Raw genomic sequence first — 23,370 nt, 5'->3', positions numbered from 1 at the left:
AAAATAATCTCGGGTACATAATTAAGCTTTTAGAGATGGCAAATAGGAACTTGTGTCACCATCATAACAAATCTGAAATTCAAAACTCAGCCACCTTTCAGTTGTTGCTGATCTGGAGGCAACATCATGGGAATTCAGGAAACTATTCCCTTTAAACACAATTTAAATGTAAGCAGAATAAATTTAAAATAATTTAATGGAAAATAAAAGCAGACTGGGCTCTGGCACACTTTAACAAAGAAGTTACTCTCCCAATAAGGAAAATTAAATATCTGCTCCTGCTGAGTGGCACATGGTAAAATTTGCTTTCTATTCAAGATGATGGCAATTGAATTCAAACAGGTCTTCCCTGTGTGACTGATGCTGGGATACAGCAGCAATCACAATTCAAAACGAGACCAAATGCTTTATTAAAAAAAAGTTCCTTGCTGAAAATAAGAAAAAAACCATCCTTCTACTTCCAAGCTTTAGTGAAGAAATTTTATTTAGTGATTTACATTTCTGGAAAGACCCTGACTGATCAGACAGTGGAACAGTATATCAGGGCAATTTTAGTAATTTCTGTAATTACTGAATACAGTACTGTTACCACTAAAAAGTTTTTTAAAAAGTGCTTATTTTTCCTCCTCACACTTTCTCATTTTTCACCTCCTGAGCTGTTGATTTATTGCAGTCTACAGAAGAGACACTGTCATTTGACACAAAAAACATACAAGGCTTCATCCCTTAATTCAGTTACATCTATCAGTACAGTCTGGATGGTAGATACACAAAATACAGAGCAATCAATTATGTAGATTGAAAGTTCCTGTAATTTTAGGAAACTGGGCAACTGCAGCTGCCAACTGAAAATAGAAATATTATCCTGTAAGTCTCAGAGCTAAAAATACAGGTGAATTCTTATTGAATAAATTACCTGTCACTTCTTTCTTTTCTCCCCCATAGTCCTAAAGCAGCAAATTATTTATGTTGCAGTTGTCTACTGAAATTTGAATATAGGAGAGATTTCACTTCTAATTCAACCTTGCCACTGTGACCCCATAAAGACTGCACAGAGGTGTTAAAATGTTCTGTTCCCAGCCCCATAGCACTGTTAAATGGAATCCACATATGGAGGATTTCCTTTCTGAAAACACAAAGTGTATCAGACACGTTGCTAAGTGCCAGCAGAAAACAAAGCAAGGAGCAGGAGTGACCCAAAGCCTCTCATGCAGTGGGGTGTCTTGGCAGGCTCTGGTCTGAGTTCCTGACCCAGCTCACTCATCCACCTTCACCTAAAGGGCAGCCTCAGGCTGCACTCACCCAAAAAAAGGCTCCCACACTCCAGGGATGAGGAGGAACACAAGGAGCCCGACCAAGTCCTGCACAGTCCAGTCCTTATTTCTTTGCACAACCCAAACCAACTTCCCCCTAAAACTACAAGCTTCTTCCCAAGCCAAAACATCGTTTTCAAATGCTGATAAGCATTCCTGCTGAAATCCAGCATGAAATGAGGAGGAGTAATTTCAGCTTTTTTGTTCACAGCAACAGAAAGCTGGACAGCAATGTGCTTTTTAAAGAAATCCAGGATTTCATGGTTGGGATCTTTTTCTTACAGCTCAGGGGTGGATTAGCATTTTTCTAAAGTTATTTGGGAAAGTCCACATCCAAATATTTTTATTCTTCACATGCATTAAGCTTTATTATTATTCCCTAATATAAGCTGAAGTGAAAAACAGCTCCATCTGGTCAGAAAGCTGGGTAAGCATGTGCAAAGCTGGACAAGCGAGACTTGGAGAGGAGAGTGAGCTCTGCAAAAGTTTGAGAGCCAACACCATGCTGGAAAAAGGGTGATGGCTCAAAGTTTCTGTAAAAAACTATTACTAAACCAGCTTTTTGTGGTGGCTGACTTGGGCCAAGCTGGTTTTGATGAACAGTGATGTGGAAGGGCAGCCTGAGCTGCAGCTCCTCTTTAGAGCCATGGCACCTCTTCCCTCCTCTCCCTGGACAGACCCCTCACAAAAATGACATTTTTTAATTTCTCAGCGGTATAATCCAGAGATGGAAGCAATCTAACTTTCCTTTAAAGTGCTTTTTTCCACTTACAGGAAAACAAGTGAAGAAATAATTAAAAGTAACGTGACAAATGTATTGATTTTCCTATTTTCAAAATAGAAGAAAGGACAACTGCCAATTTCCAAAACAACCCACATTAGTCACAGGAAAATATTTCCTCCATTTTCTGTACAGAATGGACTCAGAATTAGCAAGAAGCCTAACTGAGGACTGACATATCTAACTCACAAAAATAAATGTGGTATTTCTGATAAACTCTGAAATTATTCTGTTTCTGACCATAAGTTTAATTTTCTTTAAATGCTGCTTCAACTCCCTAGAATCATGGAAGTATTTGGTCACCATCACTTTGTAATTCTGCATCCACACTACAAAGAGAACCTGGATTTTTTTTTTCCCCACCACAGCAGGATAAAACAGTGAAAGAAAGAAAGAAGGGAAAAGGCAAAGAAGCAACCAAATTCAAAATTTAAAATATTTAAATCTGTGTCATTAACTGAAACCCGTGATTCACTTTAAAAGCAGACAATGAAGGAATCTCACACTATAAATTAGATTTCCATTTTGCTTAAAAAGAATTATTTTACTTCTAAGCATTAAATCTACAGAACAAAAAGTCTGAAGATAAACACTTGACAACTGCTGCATTTCCAGCCCATGGATGTGCTGGGGTCTGATTTTGTTACATGTTGCTTGTGGTTTTTTTATTTTCAATTTTGATGCACTGAGGATTTGCATCATTTTTAAAGATGAACAGAATGTTCCTATTTTTACAATCAAAGAAAAAAAAATTAAGAATTCAATTTACAGGAGATTAAAAGTTTCATGACACTCAAGCTTTCAAACTAGTTATAAAATGACAAAAAGAAGCACCATCCCTAGCTGGCTACACTATGGTTATGTTAGTTTATATGAGAAACACTACAGCTTCGTTGAAATTTTTTTTAAAGAAAAGCTACATCTGGTTTACATGACCTTGTCACAGTTAATGATCAATGATTTTAAAACAAAGAAACTGCAAAAGGAAGAAACACATTAACTTTTCAAATTTTATGACTGAAACATAGGAGATATTAATTACTGGAAATCAAAGATTACTCTACCACAGTCAGAAGCCAAATCTTTCTGACCTTTGAATTTAAGTTCATTTCTTACCCAATTTAAAGCACAATTTCTTTTGTTCACCAGCAAAGTATTGGATGTCATCCTCAAAAACAAAAGGGCCAATCAGCAATACCCATTAATAGTCATGTTTATACAAAACAGCGAACTGAAATGTGCTTTTTCTCATATTGCTTCTTTCAAACTAGACTCATGCATTAAGGAATATTAAAGACCCCTATGCCTTGGGGTACAAAAATACTAACTCAAACCAAAATAAGAGTACAGTTAAAATGAAGCATAAACAACAACACACAAGAATTCAATGAAAAGAATTCTTAATTAAAACCAGAAAGCACAAGTCACAAAGGAAGTACAGTAAAACGCTCAGGATATTCTCAATCAGCCATATCTTTGCAGTTACTCTAAGAAAAAAATAGGAACTTTTGAAACCACTGCTCAAAAAGAACATCTTTGTAAAGTGGAAAAATGCACCTTTATCGAAACATTGTCGATGATCCTTAGAACAGGGGAATTACAGCTTTACAGGTACAGAGATCCTTCAAATGGACAAAGACAGGAAGTTGCAACAAGGAGAAATCCTGAAGGCATCTTCCAACCCAAACTTTTGGGCTTTGTGCCTGAACTCCTACAAGTGGTTTACGCCGCGGAGCTCCGCGAGGAGCGGCAGGCAGCACGCGCTCGTCCCGCTGTGCCACAGAAACAAGAACTCCTTGTGCTGGGACTCGCGTTACTCCTGCAGTAAACAGGAGCAGGGGCCACTGCAAAGCGTTTCCTGTCCATGCAGCAGCTCACAGCAGCTGAGGGCTCAGCTGTAATTCACGGCTTCTGCCTTACCTGGAAACAATCCCTGCCCGCGCCGCCCAGCACGAAAATCCAACTGCATGTGCTTGAAGGAGATGCACATAAAACAACGTGCACAGAATTCCTCTCGGGGGTTTGGAGATTGAGGTGACCCCGAGAGTGTAAAAGTCCTTGTTTACCAGTCCATGCAGCCAAAGGAGGAGTCTGAATGTGCAGGGTCGGCTTCTCAAGGTTGTTTATTTTCCCTTCTCTAGAACATTCTCTCTCTGCCCTGCTGAGCTCTGTCCAGCAGCTCGGCCATGGCATTCTGTCTGCCCTCAGGGCAGTGCTCACATTTTATACCAAAAACTCCGTGTGCCATGGTTACAATAACGTGCCAATATCTGTCATTGATGTTGGACAGTGTGTCTGTGCCTTAAACCAACAGAAAAGTGTCACCAGCACAGCAAGACATGGAGGGCAAGGAGAAGGAGAAGAAGGTCAGGACACACCCAAGTCCCTCCATCTTCACCCCCTGAACTACATTCTAAAAATCCCAAAATTCCACTGTTTCACCCTGTGTTAATTCAACTACCACACTACTCAAACCCTTGTGACTTGCAATTCCTCATACAAAGTTGGCAGTTTTTTCCACGGGCTAAAATCGAAGCCACAGGTGTTTTTGACTTCATGCCAAGGTCTCTGAGCCCCCTGCCAGGGTCTCGAGACAGCCAGGGCAGCCAGAGGGATGTCCTGGGTTCCCACAAATTCCCAGTTTAGTTGAGGAGCTCTCAGATAATACAATTATTCTAGCCTACCTCAATATATTGTCCTGGAAAAAGGTGACTGGAAAATGTCTACTGAAGGGCAAGATTTAAATCACAGAATGACAGAATCATTCCAGTTGGAAAAGCCCCCAAGGACCATCAAGTCCATCCATTAACCCAGCACTGCCAAAGCCACTAATCCAAGTCCCCAAGTGCCACATCCACACAGCTTTTAAAACCCTCCAGGGACTGTGACTCTGCCCTGGGCAGCTGTTCCAGGGCTGGACAATCCTTTCCATGAAGAAACTTCTAATATCCAACCAAAACCTCTCCTGGTACAACTTGGTGCTGTTTCCTCTTGTCTTCCCAAGGACTGATACTGATATTCCTCCAAGGATTTGCTTTTTAGGAATGCAGTGCAAAAAAACCTAGTAGTACCTGGGAAAATGTTAGTTAAATAGGACTGAACAGTTCCCATTTGAAAACAGCATCCAGTACCTCCAAAGTCAAGATACTATGACAACAACAAAAAAAAGGAATATAATCTAGTCAATGGCAAGTTGACAAAGATAACTTTTTTACTTTTAGATGTTCTTCCAGAGGACAAAATGAAGTAGTCACTTCAAAAGAAGTTGAATCTTTAACACTGTTCTTGATGACTTCAAATACGAGAAATGAGAACGTGAGCTGCCAATGAAGAATATTAACTGCACACCCAGGGCACTTCGGGATGGGGATTTTTTCTATTTTAACTACATTTTTTTGGTTATCTAATCAACTTCCAGCCTTCAGTTTAAGTGCACTGTGCAGACAAGGGCCTAAAGCAGGACCACAGCACAGGTACAGCTCTGTTTTGAAGGCAGGGGCCCTGTGAGATGTTCTGACATCCCTGTGATTCTCTCATTCCTGTGCATGCTCTCCCTAACCCAGGTTTCCTGACTGCAGCTCCAGGCCTTCAGCAGCCTGCACAAGGCATTTCTGCAGATCAGACCTAGCAAAGTCAAGGCTTTACAGGCTCATTCATGGCCACACTATTTTTGATGGACCCCAGAGGCATTTCTACTGCCCAGCTCTGATTCTGGGGAGTTTTATTTTCTCTAAGTCAGCACTGGGGAACCTGACCAAGCTCTCTGCTGCATCAGATGTGTGTCCTCCACACTTCTCAGAACCTTTGTTAGCTGAGCTTTTCTGTTCATTGAAGTATCCAAGTTATTTAAAAGAACACAGGAATGTTCTGCATTTTAAGTTACTCATTTCTCTTCAGAGACAGAAGGGGAAATCACAGTTAAAATCCAACAAACACTTGGAAACAGCACATGAAAGCAACTCTAAGTCACTGGCTAGCAGGGAATGAAAACTGCACAGGTATCTTTGCACAGACTTTAGGGACCTCTTATTTTAGGAACATAATCAAAATGACTCTGTTACTGGTGGGAGAGACACATCAAACACATTATTAAATCTGTGAATTAATGGTTGACAATAGTAATGCATCTTAAATGGGAAAAGATTAGGGATAGTGACAATGGTGGAGATGATAAGACAAGGGGGAATGGCTTAAAGCTGCAGGAGGGTTGGATGGAGATGGGATATTGGGAAGAAGTTCCTCCCTGTGAGGGTGGTCAGGCCCTGGCACAGGTGCCCAGAGCAGCTGTGGCTGCCCCTGGATCCCTGGCAGTGCCCAAGGCCAGGCTGGACAGGGCTTGGAGCAGCCTGGGATAGTGGAAGGTGTCCCTGCCATGGCAGGGGTGGCACTGGGTGGGCTTTCAGGTCCCTTCCAACCCAGACCATTCCACAATATCATTCTTCTATGAAAAGCCAGTACAAAAGACAAAAGTTAGAGATAATGCTTTAAGGAGTTACAGCTCCAAAACAATGGGAAGAAAATGGAAAAAATCTGAAGGAGCAAAAAACTTAAATATTATTTATTAAAAGATCTGAACTGCATAGAAGTGAATGTGGCAGAAAGCAGCCAGAAGATTTTTCAAAAAGGCCGAAGTCCTCATTAAGACTGACATGTGAGGAGGAAAAAAACCAGAGACAACAGTCAAGCTGAGAATTACAAATGCAAACATTACCATGAAATAGGAAAAATTGAAGCAATTGGCAGTAGCTTATCAGCTAAATAAATCAGATTACAGCAATCAATTTGCTGGCTAAATTAATTAAAACATGGAATCAATTACGTTCCACGTGAGGAGCTGGGATGATGTCACCAGAGCAGGGAGGGAAGGAGGATCATTCCAGAAGGTCTGACCCTGGCACAGGTTTCCCTGGTGGATGTTGGAGTGTGGCTCAGCACATGCCTGTGGTGTCCCTTCCATGGCTGCTCTGTGCCTGGGCCTAATTACAGCTGTTAACTTTTATCACATTTGGAACCCAGGCCCACAAGCTCATTGTCCTCAGCACGAAATAAATCTGCACGATCACTCTACTTGTCCCACATTGTTGAACATTTAATTGCTACTCTTGTGCTTCTAACACCTTCAGCGTATGGAAAATGATTCCTACAGGATTTGGCAGTCCTTGCCTTTCCCCACATTCCCCTGAATCTTCACCAAAAAAAAAAAAAAAAAAAAAGTTAAAGCAGAATTATTCTGCTGGAAAATCAAATATCACAATGTTCAAAAGGTGCAAGAGTATCTTGAGCATAAACCCATCTAAGAATCATCTCTTCAATGCAAAGGCAAGTGAAGCATGCCAAGATAGCTTTATTTTTCAAGGGAAGTCCTCCAAAAAAAGAAAAAAAAAGTAATTTTAAAATACATCCATTTGTTTCACAATCTCTAGGATGGTAATCTTGGATTAACACATTTTTGAGAATTTTGCAGTCCAAGCCAAAGGTTTCATGAACCACACCAGAGTCAGACAATTGTGCTGTTCAAGGGGCACTGGTTTAGTCTGCTACATATATGTTAAAAGCAGATATATTTAGAATATCAATCAATCCAAACTTTTAAATCACAAATATTTATTAAAGTTTTCATTTTCTAACCCACACACTAGTTTATGTCATGGCAGTTGCTTAGGACCCACAAATTAAGAGAATATTACAGAAGCCCTGCATAGGAGGCTAAAACCCCACGCCAGTCATTTCAATTTAATACAAACATAGTAGAAAGTGAGGGAAAAATGTGCCTGGCTACACCTTACTGGCATTATCTTCATTGTTTAAACATCTTGTACACTCAAGGATCACACTGGATTTAGAAAGATGCATTCTGATGGCTCTAAGTGTTCATGAACTTAATTAGAAACAGAAACTTGTAAGATGTGTCTTTTCCAGAGAAGCTGCTACAAAGAACAGGGATGTCTGTCTTTTTCTTGGTTACAGAATTCAAATTTATTACCTATAGCTGTGATAATAGTGGAAAGTTACTTCTCTAGAAGACTTTAGTTCATGATCTATCAGAGTTTATTTAAACTGTTTCCCAACTCTCTGAAGTACACAACTCTATCTTAAAAAAAAAAATAAATTATAAGCAGCCGTTGTTGTAGAGCAAAGCAGCAATTTCTCCCAAATCAGATGATGGCAGAGTTCTGAACAATTGGTTTAATGTTTTCCATCTGTGACAGTTTTGTGACCACATTTTCATCATCTCGAGAAGTTCAGTGCATTTGTCCTTGTAAACATTGATCTGCATCACACCACCCTTACAGACATGAACATGTCCTGGCCTTTGCATTAATCCCTCTGCCTACATCCATCCCACAGAGATAGAGCCCTCTGCCAGGGACCTGAACTCTGAGACGTGACCAAATGGCAACCACAGTTCACTTTCAGGACACAAATATGTGATCGTGGCTTTTCTGTTCAAAGGAGGAGGGGAACAAGACCAGCATCACACTTATATCCTAAATTTTTAAAATATATTGTAAAATTAAACAGTCTCTGTACTGGATGGAGAAAAAAAAAGTCAACAAAATACTGGTGTTCAAATACACAATAAATATAAAGCCTGTTTGAAATACTCTTTGGTAACAAAGTGCACTAAAAATTGTACATTGAATGTTTTAAAAACACGACACTAGAAATTATAGTTATTGAAATAGTTGTGACAAATTATTTTTCTAGTGGAAGCATTATGCACAAAAACATATATTTAAAATAAACAGTTTTGTGTAACTGCACATGCCTGTAGATTTCTGGTTTTATTTAAGTTTTATTTACTAGAACTAATAACACTCAGTTGCTTGCAAGAAGCATTACAATACATAATGCAATGAGTACTAAGAGGATCCAGAAGTTGTTAAATACTGGGATTTTTATTTGCATTTTACTACTCTAATTTACTATAAGCAGCAGAATAGATAAATATATATATATAAAGATGTATTTCTAAAGAAACAGTTTTTTCAGCTAAATGATTTAAAAATTCTGGTAAAAACAGGTAATAAACATTGTAAGATTAATACAGAGAAAGACTGGAAATCTGAAGTAATTTTCTTTAGTTCAGTAACTCCAAAACGAGTGATGTGCTATGTACACAGGAGATATTACATGGAATGGGTCTTTTATAGAGTGGTTCTTGTGAGTGGGAAATGAGGATTTTCTGACCTCTCCATAGCTTCGTGTGGTGTTCCAGGACTTTCTCCTGAGAAGGGGAGCTCAGGCACTGATTTTAGTGTTGGCTTGAGTTTAAGTTTTGTTTTATTCTGATGGTTAAGGCTTGCATGTGAACACAAGGGGATTTCAAAGACTTTTTGGAGGTCAACATCGGTCCTTTGTGCAGCCACAGCCTGAGCCCTGGAAAGCACAGAACAGACAAATGCCCTGCTCTGGATTCCACTGCCTATCATCACTTTGGCTCACACCAGCTGGACACAGCCTAAAGCCTGAGCTCTGCTAGGGACTTCCACTCTGCTGGAAGAAGAAAGGTCTTCAATGCTTTGCAGATGCAAAATCTGGTCTGCAGCAAGGAGTGGAAGGTGGTTGCTGAATCATTTGGCTTTGTAAGCTCTTTAGATGGTGTATCCAAGTAACAGCCTCCCTTACACACCTCCACAAATACCTACTGAGATGCTCAAGTTTGAATCCTACCATCACTTATTTCTCGCTCTTGTCAAGCCCTTCTTCTCATTGTTCTACCTGTATGAACTACTGCAAATTTCTTCCCATCTTCTATCCATGTCTCTGCCAGCTCCCACACCCTGATCACGTCAGAGATCCTCACTTTTAAAGGCTCCCTCACTCTGCTTCACTCCATCTTCATTCCTAGCACCTGCAGGCAGCAATCCTGCAGTTCCACCTCTGACTGTAGCATCTTATCCCAGACAAATTTATGCTCTGAAGGAAACTGCTGTGTGTCTCTCCATATGCTTAATTTCTTCTACAACTCTCACACTGCAAAAGATTTCTCCATAAACTCTGAAAGACAACTAAGAAACTTCCTTAGATCCCTCTCTTTGAAACTCTCCTTCATGGCGATGTTTACAAAAAGGTCAGTTTAGTCTAATACTATTTAGTCTATTAATAGGCTATAATTTAGTCTACTACTACAATTGGCCAGGAAACCCAGAAGTGCCTCCCTCTCCCTTTATCCCACCCTTTTGCACCCATCATGGTTTGTGATGTCTCCAAGAACACACAAAGGCAGAGGAGCCACTGTTATGCTTTTGTTATGTCCAATTTTTTTTTTTAATGCGCTGAAGAAAATACTTTCATTTTAATTAATGTATTCCATTTGGTGCCATTTTGATTTCACTCTATTATTACATCTGCAGGAAGTTGAACAGATGTGTATTAGCTTAGCCAATTTATCAACTTCAGCAAACGAAATGGTTCAGACAGAAAAAGCACTGAAGTCCTTTTGAAGTGCAGCTCTCAAAGCTCTGCTCACACAGTTTCTGCAGACACACAGAGGTGGGAAGCAGCTTCCACCACAGGGATTGCTGTGGGCCATGCCTAAAAATTTGGATAAAGATTTTTCACCTGGGTAACAGCCCCATCCATGTTCACCCTGGTTCCACCAAGTACACCCCACATTCTGTGACACAGTCATGTAACTATGAAGGCTTTGAAGCCACCAGTCTCACACTGGGATTGCATCTGCCCTCATCTGAAGTTGCTTTTTAAACATCTTGACAGTCCAGCACTGATGGGAAGAAAGATTTGAGGTTTCCCACTAATTTAATTATCATCCCAAAAGTAGATATTTTGCTCCATGAAGATATTTTTCACAGGCATCTCCCAGGAGCAACAAACTGAAAATCTCACAGATCTTAGAAAGAGAGAAAACATGACACTGAGTCAGTCTAGAAAATGGAAAGTGGAAGGACAAAAATATTGCCAGGATACCAAATAAATGATTTATAGTCCTTTCCACACTGCTCTTGTTTCATGGGTAAAGCTGTTAGGGAAGACACCAATGAAGTAAAACCCTGAGGAGCAGTTTTGGGAGGAAGTCAATGGGCGTGGCAGGCAGACCAAGCCCAAGAATAATTCAGCAAATGCTATCATGTGACTGAATTCTGCTCATCAGTTTGATGTGTTACCAAAGTCACTGACTGCAGAGCAACCTTTTAATTAATTCTTCTTTCTTCAGCATATCTCCATCTGCACTTACAGCTAATGGCTGTTGAAGTTCAGCACTATCTCAATTTCCAGATTGCATCAGTATCCAAACCCCCCATCAGTGCACCACCTCACAAACTACTCACTTAGTTCTAAATAAATGCCTGGCTACTGGTTATTAATATCAGAATCTTCACAGATCTCTCTCATTTATAAGATGATGCCAGGTCTTCTAAATTTTTCAAAGTGAACAGAACAAAAATGAAGAATCTGTTCCAAGACATGAGTTATATAAATTGATACTTTCTTAGGCTTTAAAATAAAAAGCCAGTTTTTATGAGTACTTTCTTATTTGTATTCCAGAAAAGTAAAAGTAAATCTTATTTAGGAAGGAGCTCTGCAATTAAATGTGTATGGATACTCAAAAATCCTCTTCATATTACAGAGGCTTGAAAGATCAAATCACATAACACACTCTCCTGAACCTGCAATTGGTAAATTTAGTATGTAAATTGTTATGATTTTTTTTAAAAGGAGGGAAAACACATTCAAAAATTCAGAAAATGCTAAACACATGAATTATGTCTCATAGTAATTATGAACAAATTATTATGAGACAATATTTCCCAAATTTTCTGCCATTACAGACAGCAATAGAAGATGACCATTGCCAGTGACTGTTTCACTGCCCCAGGCAGCAATGAAAGTCACACCATTTCTCCCAGTTGTTTACTGGATCTGGTTATTGCCCTTGGTTTCAATGCTGGAAGTCCCACTCCTGACAAACCCTGCCCCACTTAACAAACACAATTACAGACAGTGCCACAGAAAGCTGATTCAAGAGGAATAAAGCACATGATCATTTGTACTGCTCTTTTTAAAATGCACTGTAACTTCATTAAACTCGTGTTAGTGACTGCTGGAGAGAGTGAAGAATGAGGAAGGGAGCTGATTTCACTGGTGAGGAATGGCTTCCTCTGAGCAGCAACCCAAACCCCCAAAGCCTACGAGCTCCCAGCAGGCCCAGAGCATCTCAACGTGCAGCTATGTTTTAATTTCCTTAAACCACAGGACACAAGTCCCAGCTCCAGCAGTGGCTGGAGTGAGATATTCTGTGCTGATAATGATGCAAAGCTTTGTTTCCTGTGGTTTCCAAACGCCTGCTATGCCACAGGGATTTCACACCATCCACAAGATGCTGCCCCTCTGCTTGCACGACGTTTTTCACACCTTCACAGGCACCAGTTTAGCACTCTCTTCTTTCTGAACACCACTGGCCTCCAAAATCATTCCCTTCTTCCTCCTATTTTTGTAATTTTTTTTCCCAATTTCCTCTCACCAATCTAACGATGATGGATTTATCTGAACCTTGCTATTGTAGTTCTTGTAATTATTATTATTAGTGTTTCCACTGAGCAATGAAGTAACAGGCAGAGGGTGAGGAAAAGCAAGGAATTCAATAGCATTTCCAGAACTTCACAGTCCTGTTTAAGCAGTCCTCAAATTCCTTTAATTTATCTACATCCTGCCTTTTGAACTGCCTAGGTAATCCTACTAAACTACAGTAAGAAGTAAAAGGATCAAACAGTAAAAAAAGGTAAAAGAGTCAAAAGAAAAAAAACATAAAAAGATAGAAGTAGCTGCTGAAGTCTGCTGAGACTCAGACAGATAAATCTGTGTTTTTGTGCAAGAAACAAATCACAGTGTTACATGCTCTTGACCTGAATAATGCCACACATCTCTGAATAATATCACAGCCACACTCAATTGTTACAGGAGAAAGAAAACTTCAAAAAGAGGACATTCAACAAGTTGCAATTAATAACAAAAGTTATTCCCTTTCCCACAAGCACCACACCAAGCATGGTCTAACACAGCTCCCTTGGGGCCTGCCATTGGCCCAGAGAGTCAGCAACAAAATGTATTAAAAATTAATGTATTTTCTTCCATCTGATTGCCTTGTTTTCCAGAAGCATCACTTGTGCTCTGGTCAGGAAGAATTTCAACCAGTCAGTGCTGATAAATCACTAAGTATCTATTTTACACAATGTATAAAATATGTCACATTAAATCAAGATGTTTAAGGTGCTTCTGTTTATTGTGTTCTTCACATCCACATCAATTAAACTGAATGTTTAATTGATTGTTAAACTAAATCTGCCACTCTGTTTCTTAACGAAAGCACCTGATGCCTTTAAGCTTCTCCAGTCTTTCCACTTTGCTGTATTGATTCCAATTTAATTCCTTAATGCATTCATCCAGCAGGAATGTGAGGAACAATTATTTTATTGGTTTTGTTCATGTCCAGAATAGCAAATATAGTTTGAAAATAATTTGAAAGGCAGCAATATGTGTTAATTTTGAACTACTTATAGTCTACAGGACAGAATATACTTAAAATGTGCATTGCTTAAAAGGTAAAATTCTCCATTTGCTAACATTTGCTGCAGGAGTTGTGAATTGCACACTTTTCATCCTTTACAGGTAAGATTTCCATGCTGCTTCAGCAGCAGATGATTCTGATACATCAGAAACAGATAGACAAATTACAGATCTTTCATTCCTTGTGGCCTCACCTGCTTTTCCATCCTGGTTGAAGCGGGAGTACTTGGAGTGCTCAAGCAGGGGCAGGCACTGCTCAATGGGTGTCCACACGTAGGTCTCTGGGCACAGCAGGTCAGAGGGCCTGTACTGACCCTGGCAAGGGGAAAAATGGAAAAAAATAAACTAAAAAGAGAGCAATCATATCAGTTGCACAAGAACTTTGGCTACAACTTGATTTTCCGAAAGGCAAGGAACAGTTTTTAATCTAATCTACACCAAATGAGTGTTCAGTGAAATCACAGGCTTCAGTCATTTCAGCACCATCTCAGGAGCACAAACTCAACCTTGGCACGTGAGGAAAATGTAAAATTAACATAACACACTTCCATGATATCCAAGATGAACTAGGAAAGTTTTGGCTTTGCTTACTGGAACTCTGTATTTAAGTTATCCTCTGGAGTTCTGCTGAGCTGGAGCCAACACTAAAAAACTCAGCACCTCCAAAAGCAGCTCATCTCAAGTGTTGGTAATTCTAGTAAATAATGGAGACCAAAAAGAAAAAAAATCTAACAGAAAAATCCCACTGAACAGTAAGCAGGACACTGTTTTTATTACATTAGTGATGGAGCATTTGTTTCATTGCTACTTAAAGAGTAACACTTTAATTCATGGAGCTTTTCCTGGATTAGCTTACAGGTAATGAGTAGTGAAATTCTACTATTTTTGGTTGATTTATTAAGAAGATATTCTTTACAGACATTCCCAGAAACTAAACAGCCTTAATTATTTTCCCTCCAGCTCCACAGAAAATCACCACCTCAGCAATAATAACCTCCCCTAATCAGATCTTCATTTGATTTAAAGTAAGATTATTCAGCAGCCTACAACTTAAGTCAAAATTCTATCTTTGAGGCATTACTCATGCAATCCATACACTCTCAACATTCAGAGCCATATGGTGTGGCAACAGCAAATTAATTTTGCACTTGCAAATTCATTACACACCTCACACCTGTTGAAAAACAGCCATAGAGTAAAGAGATTAAAAAACTTAAGTATATAAATTAAAAATTAAAAGACTGGGCATTATCAGAAGTCACCCTGCAGTTGATGCCTTTAAGAGTTGTTCACATCAATTACATTAGATGGATAATTAAGATTATCATCTTGAGAGGAAATTGATTTAAAAGAAAGCTTTCCATGAAGCTGAGCAAGGTTTGGGAAGGGACAACACAAAGTTACTGTGGCTGCAGCCTGGAGATGAGGACATTCCCTTAGGCAGTAACACCCAGTTTTGGAGAATCAGAGCCCCCAGAAATTCCCAGTTCTTTTTATACTCTTCCTGTTCAACTCTTCATGATATTTAAAGAAAAATTAACTTTTAAAAAAATCTTCTCCACCAAAAGTAAACTGTTGAGTAGGAAATACAAGAATTATCTGTGATAAAAAGTCATCAGTGCCTGTGCAAAAAAGATAAGAATAAGCAAGCTTCATGCTGAGCCTTGTCAAATACCTGAGGTAGATTTCTGAAAAGGTCTGTATAGCTGATTATCTCATTTGCAAAACATCTAGGATTGACTTGTAACTACTACTGTTGGGTTTTTTTTTTTTAATTAAAGGCAAATTTTTATATTAAATTAAAACAATATTCCTCCAATTCAATTTAGAAACTTAAACCTCAAGGTCCTAGAAAATCCTCTAAAGCCAGAGAATGGAAGTGACATTTTTAAATAAACCACTTTGAAATGTTATGCTCTTTTAAACAGAAATAGTTGAAAGCTATGTGAAGGTAGTGCTTAAACAACTTTTAATCATCATTACCCAGACGAAACAGTTTAAGGACTTGGGGAAAAAATATGCCTTTTCAGTCATATTTTTAAAAAATTAGAACATAATTACTTGTTGATTTAAAGGCATTTTCTCAACTGGCCAAGAAGGCAGAAGTAGCCAAGGAACTGTCTGTCAGAGCCGTTACTTGAACACAGAAAATACAAGTGGTAAATTAATCTCTCTTAGTAGCATGAATTTAACTCATGGCTCTAAGAAAAGACAGCCCAGGCACTCAGTTTCCCTAGAAAATCCTGCTCCCAATCTTGAGATTTATCACATTTGTGAAGCCCACACTATGCAGCCCTATTCTGAATTTCCCACTTACTTCTGTAACATTACAGTCTATCACAAAATAGGATGTATAAAATTAACTGCATTGCAGCATTACTGGTTTGGTTATAATTTAAAAAAAAAAAACCCTTCTTTAGCACTGAGCAGTACAGTAACATAAAAATTGATTATCCGACCCATCATTGCAAACTCAATATTTATTTTGGGCATCAAAACACCATAATTTGGAGAGGAAAGGGAAAAAATAGTTCTGAGGTGACTTCCTTTAGATGTTTTCTTACCCCAAAATTTAGGAGCTTGTTAATGAACTTTCCTGGAGGCACAGGAGGCTGTGGGGATGACACATCACTGACCCAGGACACTCAGTGGAATCAGAGGCAAAAATGAAAGAAGCCCTTGATTCTCTTTGATATCCTCCCTCCCCAGAAGTGTTTCCAAACACACCAGAAGGAAGAGAGTTCTCCTGTAAAGATGTTTTATTTACTCTGCTGCTCTAACCCACATCCCATGAGTCATCCCACAGAGGAAGGGGGAACACAGGACGTGCCCAGGTGAGTTCCCAATGAACAGCGTTTGCTCTGTGTCTATATTGAGAGGATTAAAAAGGGAACCCACAGGACTTCATTAAACCAAATGAAATTATTTCTAAGGGCTTTTGCCTCCCCCCACCCTTTCCATAAGCACTTACTCTCAATTTACTTACTTTCTTCAGAATACTTAAAACCTCATATTGACTTATATTTAAAACCAATATATTTATTTATTTGAAAATAAACCACTTCAAACAAATCCACCTCCCACCTTTTTCCTCTCTCCCTTTATTCCTGGACTGCAAAAACACCTCAACCTGAGAACCCACACAGATTCCGCCTTACATACATGAGAATCTGTACCTCAAGAAAAATGTTCCAATTTCATGACTCATTCTAAAATGATTACATCATCTAAATTGCCTCTCAGCATACTATTTATATTGCTTCTTATTCTTAATATTGATTTGCAGCATACACCCAACATAAATCCAAAACAGAAAGGGGATCTCCTAAAAGGAAGTGCTGCAAAGGGATTTATCACAGTAGAACTTAATCAGATTTGCAAAACTGGTTTTGAAAATGATTTCTCTTTGGCTTCAGATTAAATCAGCATTCATTTCAGAAGTGATTCTGCCTATGGTTAAGAGTTCACAACTGAACACATTTTGCTTTCTTTTATCTCATTATATACAAACTCCTGCACAGTAGAACTGTTTAAGTTGTCCAGACCATCTTGGGAATATTTAACTACAAGACTTTCAACAGAAAGTATCATTTTACAGACCATCCCCAAGCACTTGTCTCAGGTTTCAGCTTCTCAAACCCAGTACCACCTGCAGATGAAATGAACTCTGTCAATACAAAACAACTGCACATATTTCTCTCTCTCTGCATCTACGTTTTGCCAAGAAAAATCCAAGACACAAAATTTGCTTTTTTGAAATGTTTTTGGAATTTAAAAACCCCTGGTCTAGTGGAAGGTGATGGGGGTGGGTGATCTCCAAGGTCCTTTCCAATCCACACCATTCTGTGTTATCTCCATGAGTCTGAAGGGAATTAAATTCTTTACAGCACTATGAGGTGAGGTATTCCATACCTTTAACCATCCTGGTTAACCTGTCCTTTTCCTTTTTCTTTTTTTGCTTTTTTTTTCTTTGCTTTTTCTTCTTTGAAACAGGGGAAAGAGCCACAGGAGGAAACCATTTAAACTACTTTGTTCAAGGAGCGTAACAACCCAATGCGTAACAAAGGTACAAATTAGATTAAAGGTACAAATTAAAGATACAAGAAAATGACATAAACATACAAAAAGATAAATATCTGACTAATCTATCAAATGGCTTGACTAAAAAGCAATACTGAAAATTAGTATGGCTAAGAAATTCCTGAGCACATGGTTCCTTCTACCAACTCAACTCATTGCAACATAAACAGGACTGGTTTTTAATAAAAAATACCTGCAAGATGTTTTATTGTCACTAATATTAGTGACAATATTTTTCTTCCTATATAATATAAAAGAGAGAACCTTCAAGGTGCTTTTGCTTATACAATTAGACACGCTGCATTTTAATTGGAAGCTTCTGGAAATAAATTTTAAAGAGAGACTGCCAAGCTTAAATTAATACTTCACACCATGATGGTTTTTGTTTTACAGTTTTCAAATTACAATCAGTCAGAACTTCTCTGAACTTTTGTTCCACAGGAAGGGCAAAGGTTTTAATGAGACTTTAGTCTGGAGATTACTTTTTAAATATTTTGCAAAATCTGAGGCATTTGGTAAGCACTTGAGATGAAAAACACCAGCAGAGTTTGTTTTTGTAGTCTAAGTAAAACTTAAAATGTAGAACTACCAAGAAAGACGAGAGTCTCAAAAATGAAGGTCAAGCACCAGTAGCACTGAAAAAACAAAACAGGAAGGTTAAACTCACATTTAATTCTTTTATCAGGTACGGTTTACATCTGTATTCTATTTTTTCACAATAAAGCCATTGATCTTTTATTAAAAGTGAATTAAGACTGCCTTCATCTCCATTTCCAGCCAGCTGCCTAAGAAGAAATGCTCTGGCTACACAAAGCAACCCCAAATTATCAAGAGCGACCCCTTAGAGCTGGGCAGCGCTGCCCACCACAGGTTTATGGAATTCAGCCTTTCCCCTGAAAGACAACCCCTGGGACCCCCAGCAGAGTGCTGCCCAGACCCCTGCTCCCAGATTTCATTCCACAAACAGAAACAGAGTTTATGGATCCCCAGGAGAGCCCTTGGCTGGTAACTCGACCTGCTGCGTTCCCCCACGTCGGCTGTGCCAGCCCGGACAAAGAGCTGCACATCCCAACCCCTCTGTGCTTCCAGCCTCCCTCTCACATGGCACCCAGCTGTGCAAGGCCTAAAAGATTCAGAAAAACAACAAAATCCCTCCCCTTGCCTCAAAACTACCTCCACAAATTCACTCCCACCTCGTAGTCACTGTTTTAAACATTTTTTTAAACAAACAAAAACCTCGTAAGCAACAGGCACAGAATGAGGCAAGCAGCTCTGTTTATCCAGGAGAGATGGTTGGAGACTTCACCTTTGAGTGAAGCTTACAAGAAAAGCTACACCAAGGAGGAGTTACATCATTGGGTAACTCAATTAACAAGCTGGATCTCACCAGGCTGCCTGGAACTGCAGTGCCAGCATCAAACGAGCCGAGTTTGTCCGAGCTGCAAACTTTGAAATGATTACGGACTCCACATTTTTAGGATCCCAGAGCTGCATTCTTGAGAGCTTAGCCACCTTTCTGTTTCATTAAAGAATAATGTGCCGTAATCCTTAAAAGATGTTATGAATAATAGCCAGAATTTATTTTGCAGCTCACAGAACTCGAGTACATCAAGTGCCAGTCCTTGCTCTTCAGAAAGATGTGTTCATTCTCATTTAGTTACATCATCACAAAATCTGTGTAATGGGAATTTTACAAGGAGCCAAGGAGCTGTAAGGTGCTTCCCAAGGCACCTCAAACATGGAAACTCAGAGCAAACACCCACCTTCTCACATATTCTTTGGAATATGAAATTCCAAAGTAAACCTCCAAATTCCTTTAAGTGAAATGCAAATATAATTTGATGTTGTATTTCCAAGAGAAATATGGAATCATAGAATGGTTTGGGCTGGAAAGGACCTTTAAGGCCATCTACTTCCAACATTTATATGGATCAATTAATTACACCACTATTATTTTTAATTGTCTTTCTAAATGTTCCTCAATGATATTTAAACTGACTGTCCAAAGCAAATTTGTAAATAGTTTGCCAACTTTCAGCTCTTTTTTGTTTATTTCCCAAGTCCATGTAATGTATTAAGAGAAATAACTGATGATAAACCCAAGGTGAAAATATTTCTGACATTTGTTTCTACACATCAAACAAAATAATTTCCTACAATTATTGACTATATATTCATACTTGGCTGTACTTCACTAAATATAAAAAAACCCCAGCATTTCAGAAGGTTTTCATAGTATCCCTCAGGTAAATAGGATATTTCAGGTAAGTGTAAAACAGATTAAGATAATGAGTAAAAGTCAAAAAGGAAGGCAGCCAAGTTTCACATTCTGTATCCTACAATTATGATGTAATTATTTGCCTACATGCTCTTAACCCACCACAAAAGCGGAATTAAATTAAGTTTATCTTAAATTTCACTGAGATTGAAGGTAAATCTCAGCACTTTATTTGCCTAAAGGTGCTCTGCAAAGAATTAGTTTTAAAGTAATGCTCCTCCTTCCCCTCAAAACACCTTCAGAAACTTTTACTGTTTCTTTGTTTTCCCAACATGTGCCACTCCTGAATTGTTTGGATTTTGCTATCTTCATAGCTTAGTGTGCACTCCAAATAGCTGCTTTCCCCTTGTCCTCTTTCCTAGAAATTATCTGAAATATTGAACACTTTCAAGCTTGTTTTTGATACTGAGAAACAGCCAACAGGTGTCTGAAAAGGCTCATGGGCTGCGAGAGAAAAAACTGCTTTTCACTGAGGCCAAAAGGGGACATTTGGGACAGGTTTTGATTTTTTTTTTCCTTTCCCCTTTAGTGTCCAAGACCGTGCAGTTCTTCTTCCTCCTCTTTTATGGCAATATTATCTTTCCCTCCACTCACTGAGTGGAAGAGGCCAAGGGAGGCTCTGGGTGTTTACGTTGAGCTCCAAGCTACGACCTGCAGCACGTTAATATTCCAACACTCCATCCACAGCACCCAAGAAGCCAACAAAGTGCTGCTTGAGATAAAGCACATCCATGCCCACGCTCCAGCAGTTCTCCTCTGTAACACCACTGTATTAATCAATGAGATAATTCTGGTTTCAAGTTGTAAAGTGAGCAGTAATTAGCATGGTCTTAGCCTTAGAGAGGGCTGCTGCATCATCTCTTCCTTATCAGCTTGGGATGCCACTGCCCAGAGCTGGAGATAAGACACAGCTCTGGGCATCCTCTCACAGCCACTTTCCAGCCCTGCTCTCTCCTCCAAGACTTCTTACTAGGAGTTTGTCTTTTCTCATTTATAAAAAGCAGTAAAGTGAGGGGTTTGCCTTTGTTCTAAGCAACTAAAGCTACTCTCTTAAAAGTCACAGCATCAAAGCCACTGTGTCTGGAATAAATGCAGTGATAAGGCTTGCACAAAAGAGGAAAAAAAAATCTGCATGTTCAAGAATTACATAATAAAAATTTGATGACTAGATAGACACATGCATGTTTACATGAATACTTATGAAAATTTAATTTAAATATTGTCAATGTTTTATATGCCTGTGCTTTGCACTTAGGGATTTACTTGTCAAACCAGTGGGTGTCCAGGTACAGTAACATTTCTTAACTCAGACACAGGACATTAAATATCTGTGTATATTCCCACCCCATTCCTCTTACTCTCAGTAAGAAAGATGGATAGATATAGTCACATAAATTCTACATTTGTGATTCTTAAGATTTCAGTAGCAGTCACAATTCAGATTAAACCCAGCAGGCTGAATTTGCCCTGGAGATGGTGTTTCACACTGCAGAGCCAACAGTACAAACATTACAAAATGGTCCCTTCAAGACCAATAAAGTGCTTTATTTACCCTGACACTGCTGTTGTACCCTGGTTCCAGACCTTTGATGACAGCAAATGCAAATTTGTGGATTCTGGGCTGCCCTAGGATTACTGTCCTTCCAAAGCTGAAATAATAATATCTAAATCACAAATAAGTTTGAAGACAAACCTTGAAAATGAGAAACAAAGATAAATACTACAAGTATGGAGCGTATATAAAGTTAGGGCCAATTTTAAGCATATTTTCTAAATAATTTTACATCACCAAACTATGATGTGTCTATTTTGCCTTCTTTACATTTTCCAGGGTTCCTTTCTCTTTTTTTCTTGTATCTCCTAATCTGTGCTGTACATGATGGCATTTCATTAAAACAGAGTAGTGAAAGAAAGTTTAGCTTTCAATGTTGCTACATAAACTTTGTGTTTGATGTACAAAAAAAAAAAAAAAAAAAAAAAAAAAAAAGAGGTTGCTATGAAATGGTACTTACAGGAAAACTCTACTGCATGGAATTCCAGAGACTGCCACCAGAATATTAAGAACATTAGAATATTAAGAATATGAAAACTTTCCATAGCTTTAAATATTGCCATTTTATCTCTCTCAAGCACTAATATTTAGTACCAATGACACTAAACTGGCAGAACAGCAACATCCACATGAAATTGAGATTCCAAGGAATGTTTCTAATTCAAGGTGGATTTGTGCAGATTTAGAGACTGAGATTCCCTATTAGCTCAAAGGGTTGTGTGTTCAAAACATTTTACAGGAAGAATTATTTTGTGACTGTAAATAAAATATATAAAAGCAGCTAACATTTATTGGAAATTGCAATTAAAATTCAGTTGGGAACAAGCTAATTAAAGACAGTACCACACAGATTGTTCTGGAGCTGGAAGCCAGAATCTGTCTTATCTGTAGACAGGCTACTCAAGAATGCTCAAAAAAGCAGCACAGTTTGAGAAACTTCAGTGGAAAACAGTAATAAAGAAGAGTTAAGCTTGTACATTTGAAGGCTATTAACTTCCTTGAATTTTAGCCAACTTTTTCAACAACTTGATATTTTTAAAGTATATTACAGAAAAAAAATAATATTAATTGCCTTTTTACTACAAAAAAAATCAAAGTGTTTGAGGGAATAAAAATCATATGATCACTAAAATGGACCTTGTTTACTTTGAATCTGCAGCAGACATTCTTAAAGAGACCCTAGCATTAAACTTGGAAAGGGAGATTAAAAAGAACTATGACAAAAAGATAAAACCCAAGTGGGGGCCTCAAGAAGAATGCTTCATTAGAGACACACAAACTCTGCTGACTTAGGTCTATCTCAAATGGAGTTTATTTTGGCAGCTGAGAGAAGGAAAAGAAGGAAAAAAACCCCAAAAAATAACAAGAAAAAGAAATGAGCATTTCAATCATGTGGATCCCATATCCTTCTCTTGAAGGGCTGCCATAAACTGACAGTATTTCTTGAGTTCACTAAATTAAATGTATGAAATTAAGTGTTAAAGTTTGTTTTCTTATGTTTAATGTAAGGTGGAATAATCACAGGAAAAATATGCACAACCTAATAGATCATAGCCATGCTGTACCCTTAGAGGCACAAAATTGTCACACTGATATCAAATAGCTTTAAACATTCATTAATACCTCACCAGCTGGAGTCACATCTAAAAGAACAGCTTTCATCTGTAGCTTATGGACATATGCCACAGGAAAACTAAATTAATTCCCTGTCAAAGGGGCTTCTGCCATGTAGTTATCAAAGTAAAAACACCACACACCATGCTTACTTAATAGAAAAAAAATATAAACAAAATTAAATTTAGAGAATTTAAATGAAAGTGAGCACGTCTTAATTTTT

General features: G+C 38.5%; 1 protein-coding gene across 5 annotated transcripts in view; it reads right to left on the bottom strand.

Moving 5' to 3' along the window:
• Positions 1-23,370, bottom strand: part of ATE1 (arginyltransferase 1) — a 70,472-nt gene that overhangs the window by 5,329 nt on the left and 41,773 nt on the right. For all 5 annotated transcript variants that reach the window (XM_053948828.1, XM_053948831.1, XM_053948826.1 and 2 more), the window contains exon 11: positions 13,818-13,938. In XM_053948828.1, the coding sequence (XP_053804803.1) occupies positions 13,818-13,938 (121 nt within the window). The remainder of the gene's footprint in view (positions 1-13,817; positions 13,939-23,370) is intronic.

Source organism: Vidua chalybeata, chromosome 8 (assembly GCF_026979565.1).
Source record: "Vidua chalybeata isolate OUT-0048 chromosome 8, bVidCha1 merged haplotype, whole genome shotgun sequence".
Lineage (NCBI taxonomy): Eukaryota > Metazoa > Chordata > Aves > Passeriformes > Viduidae > Vidua > Vidua chalybeata.
The sequence above is the reverse complement of the archived record's forward strand: the minus strand, read 5'-3'. Positions and strand labels throughout refer to the sequence as shown.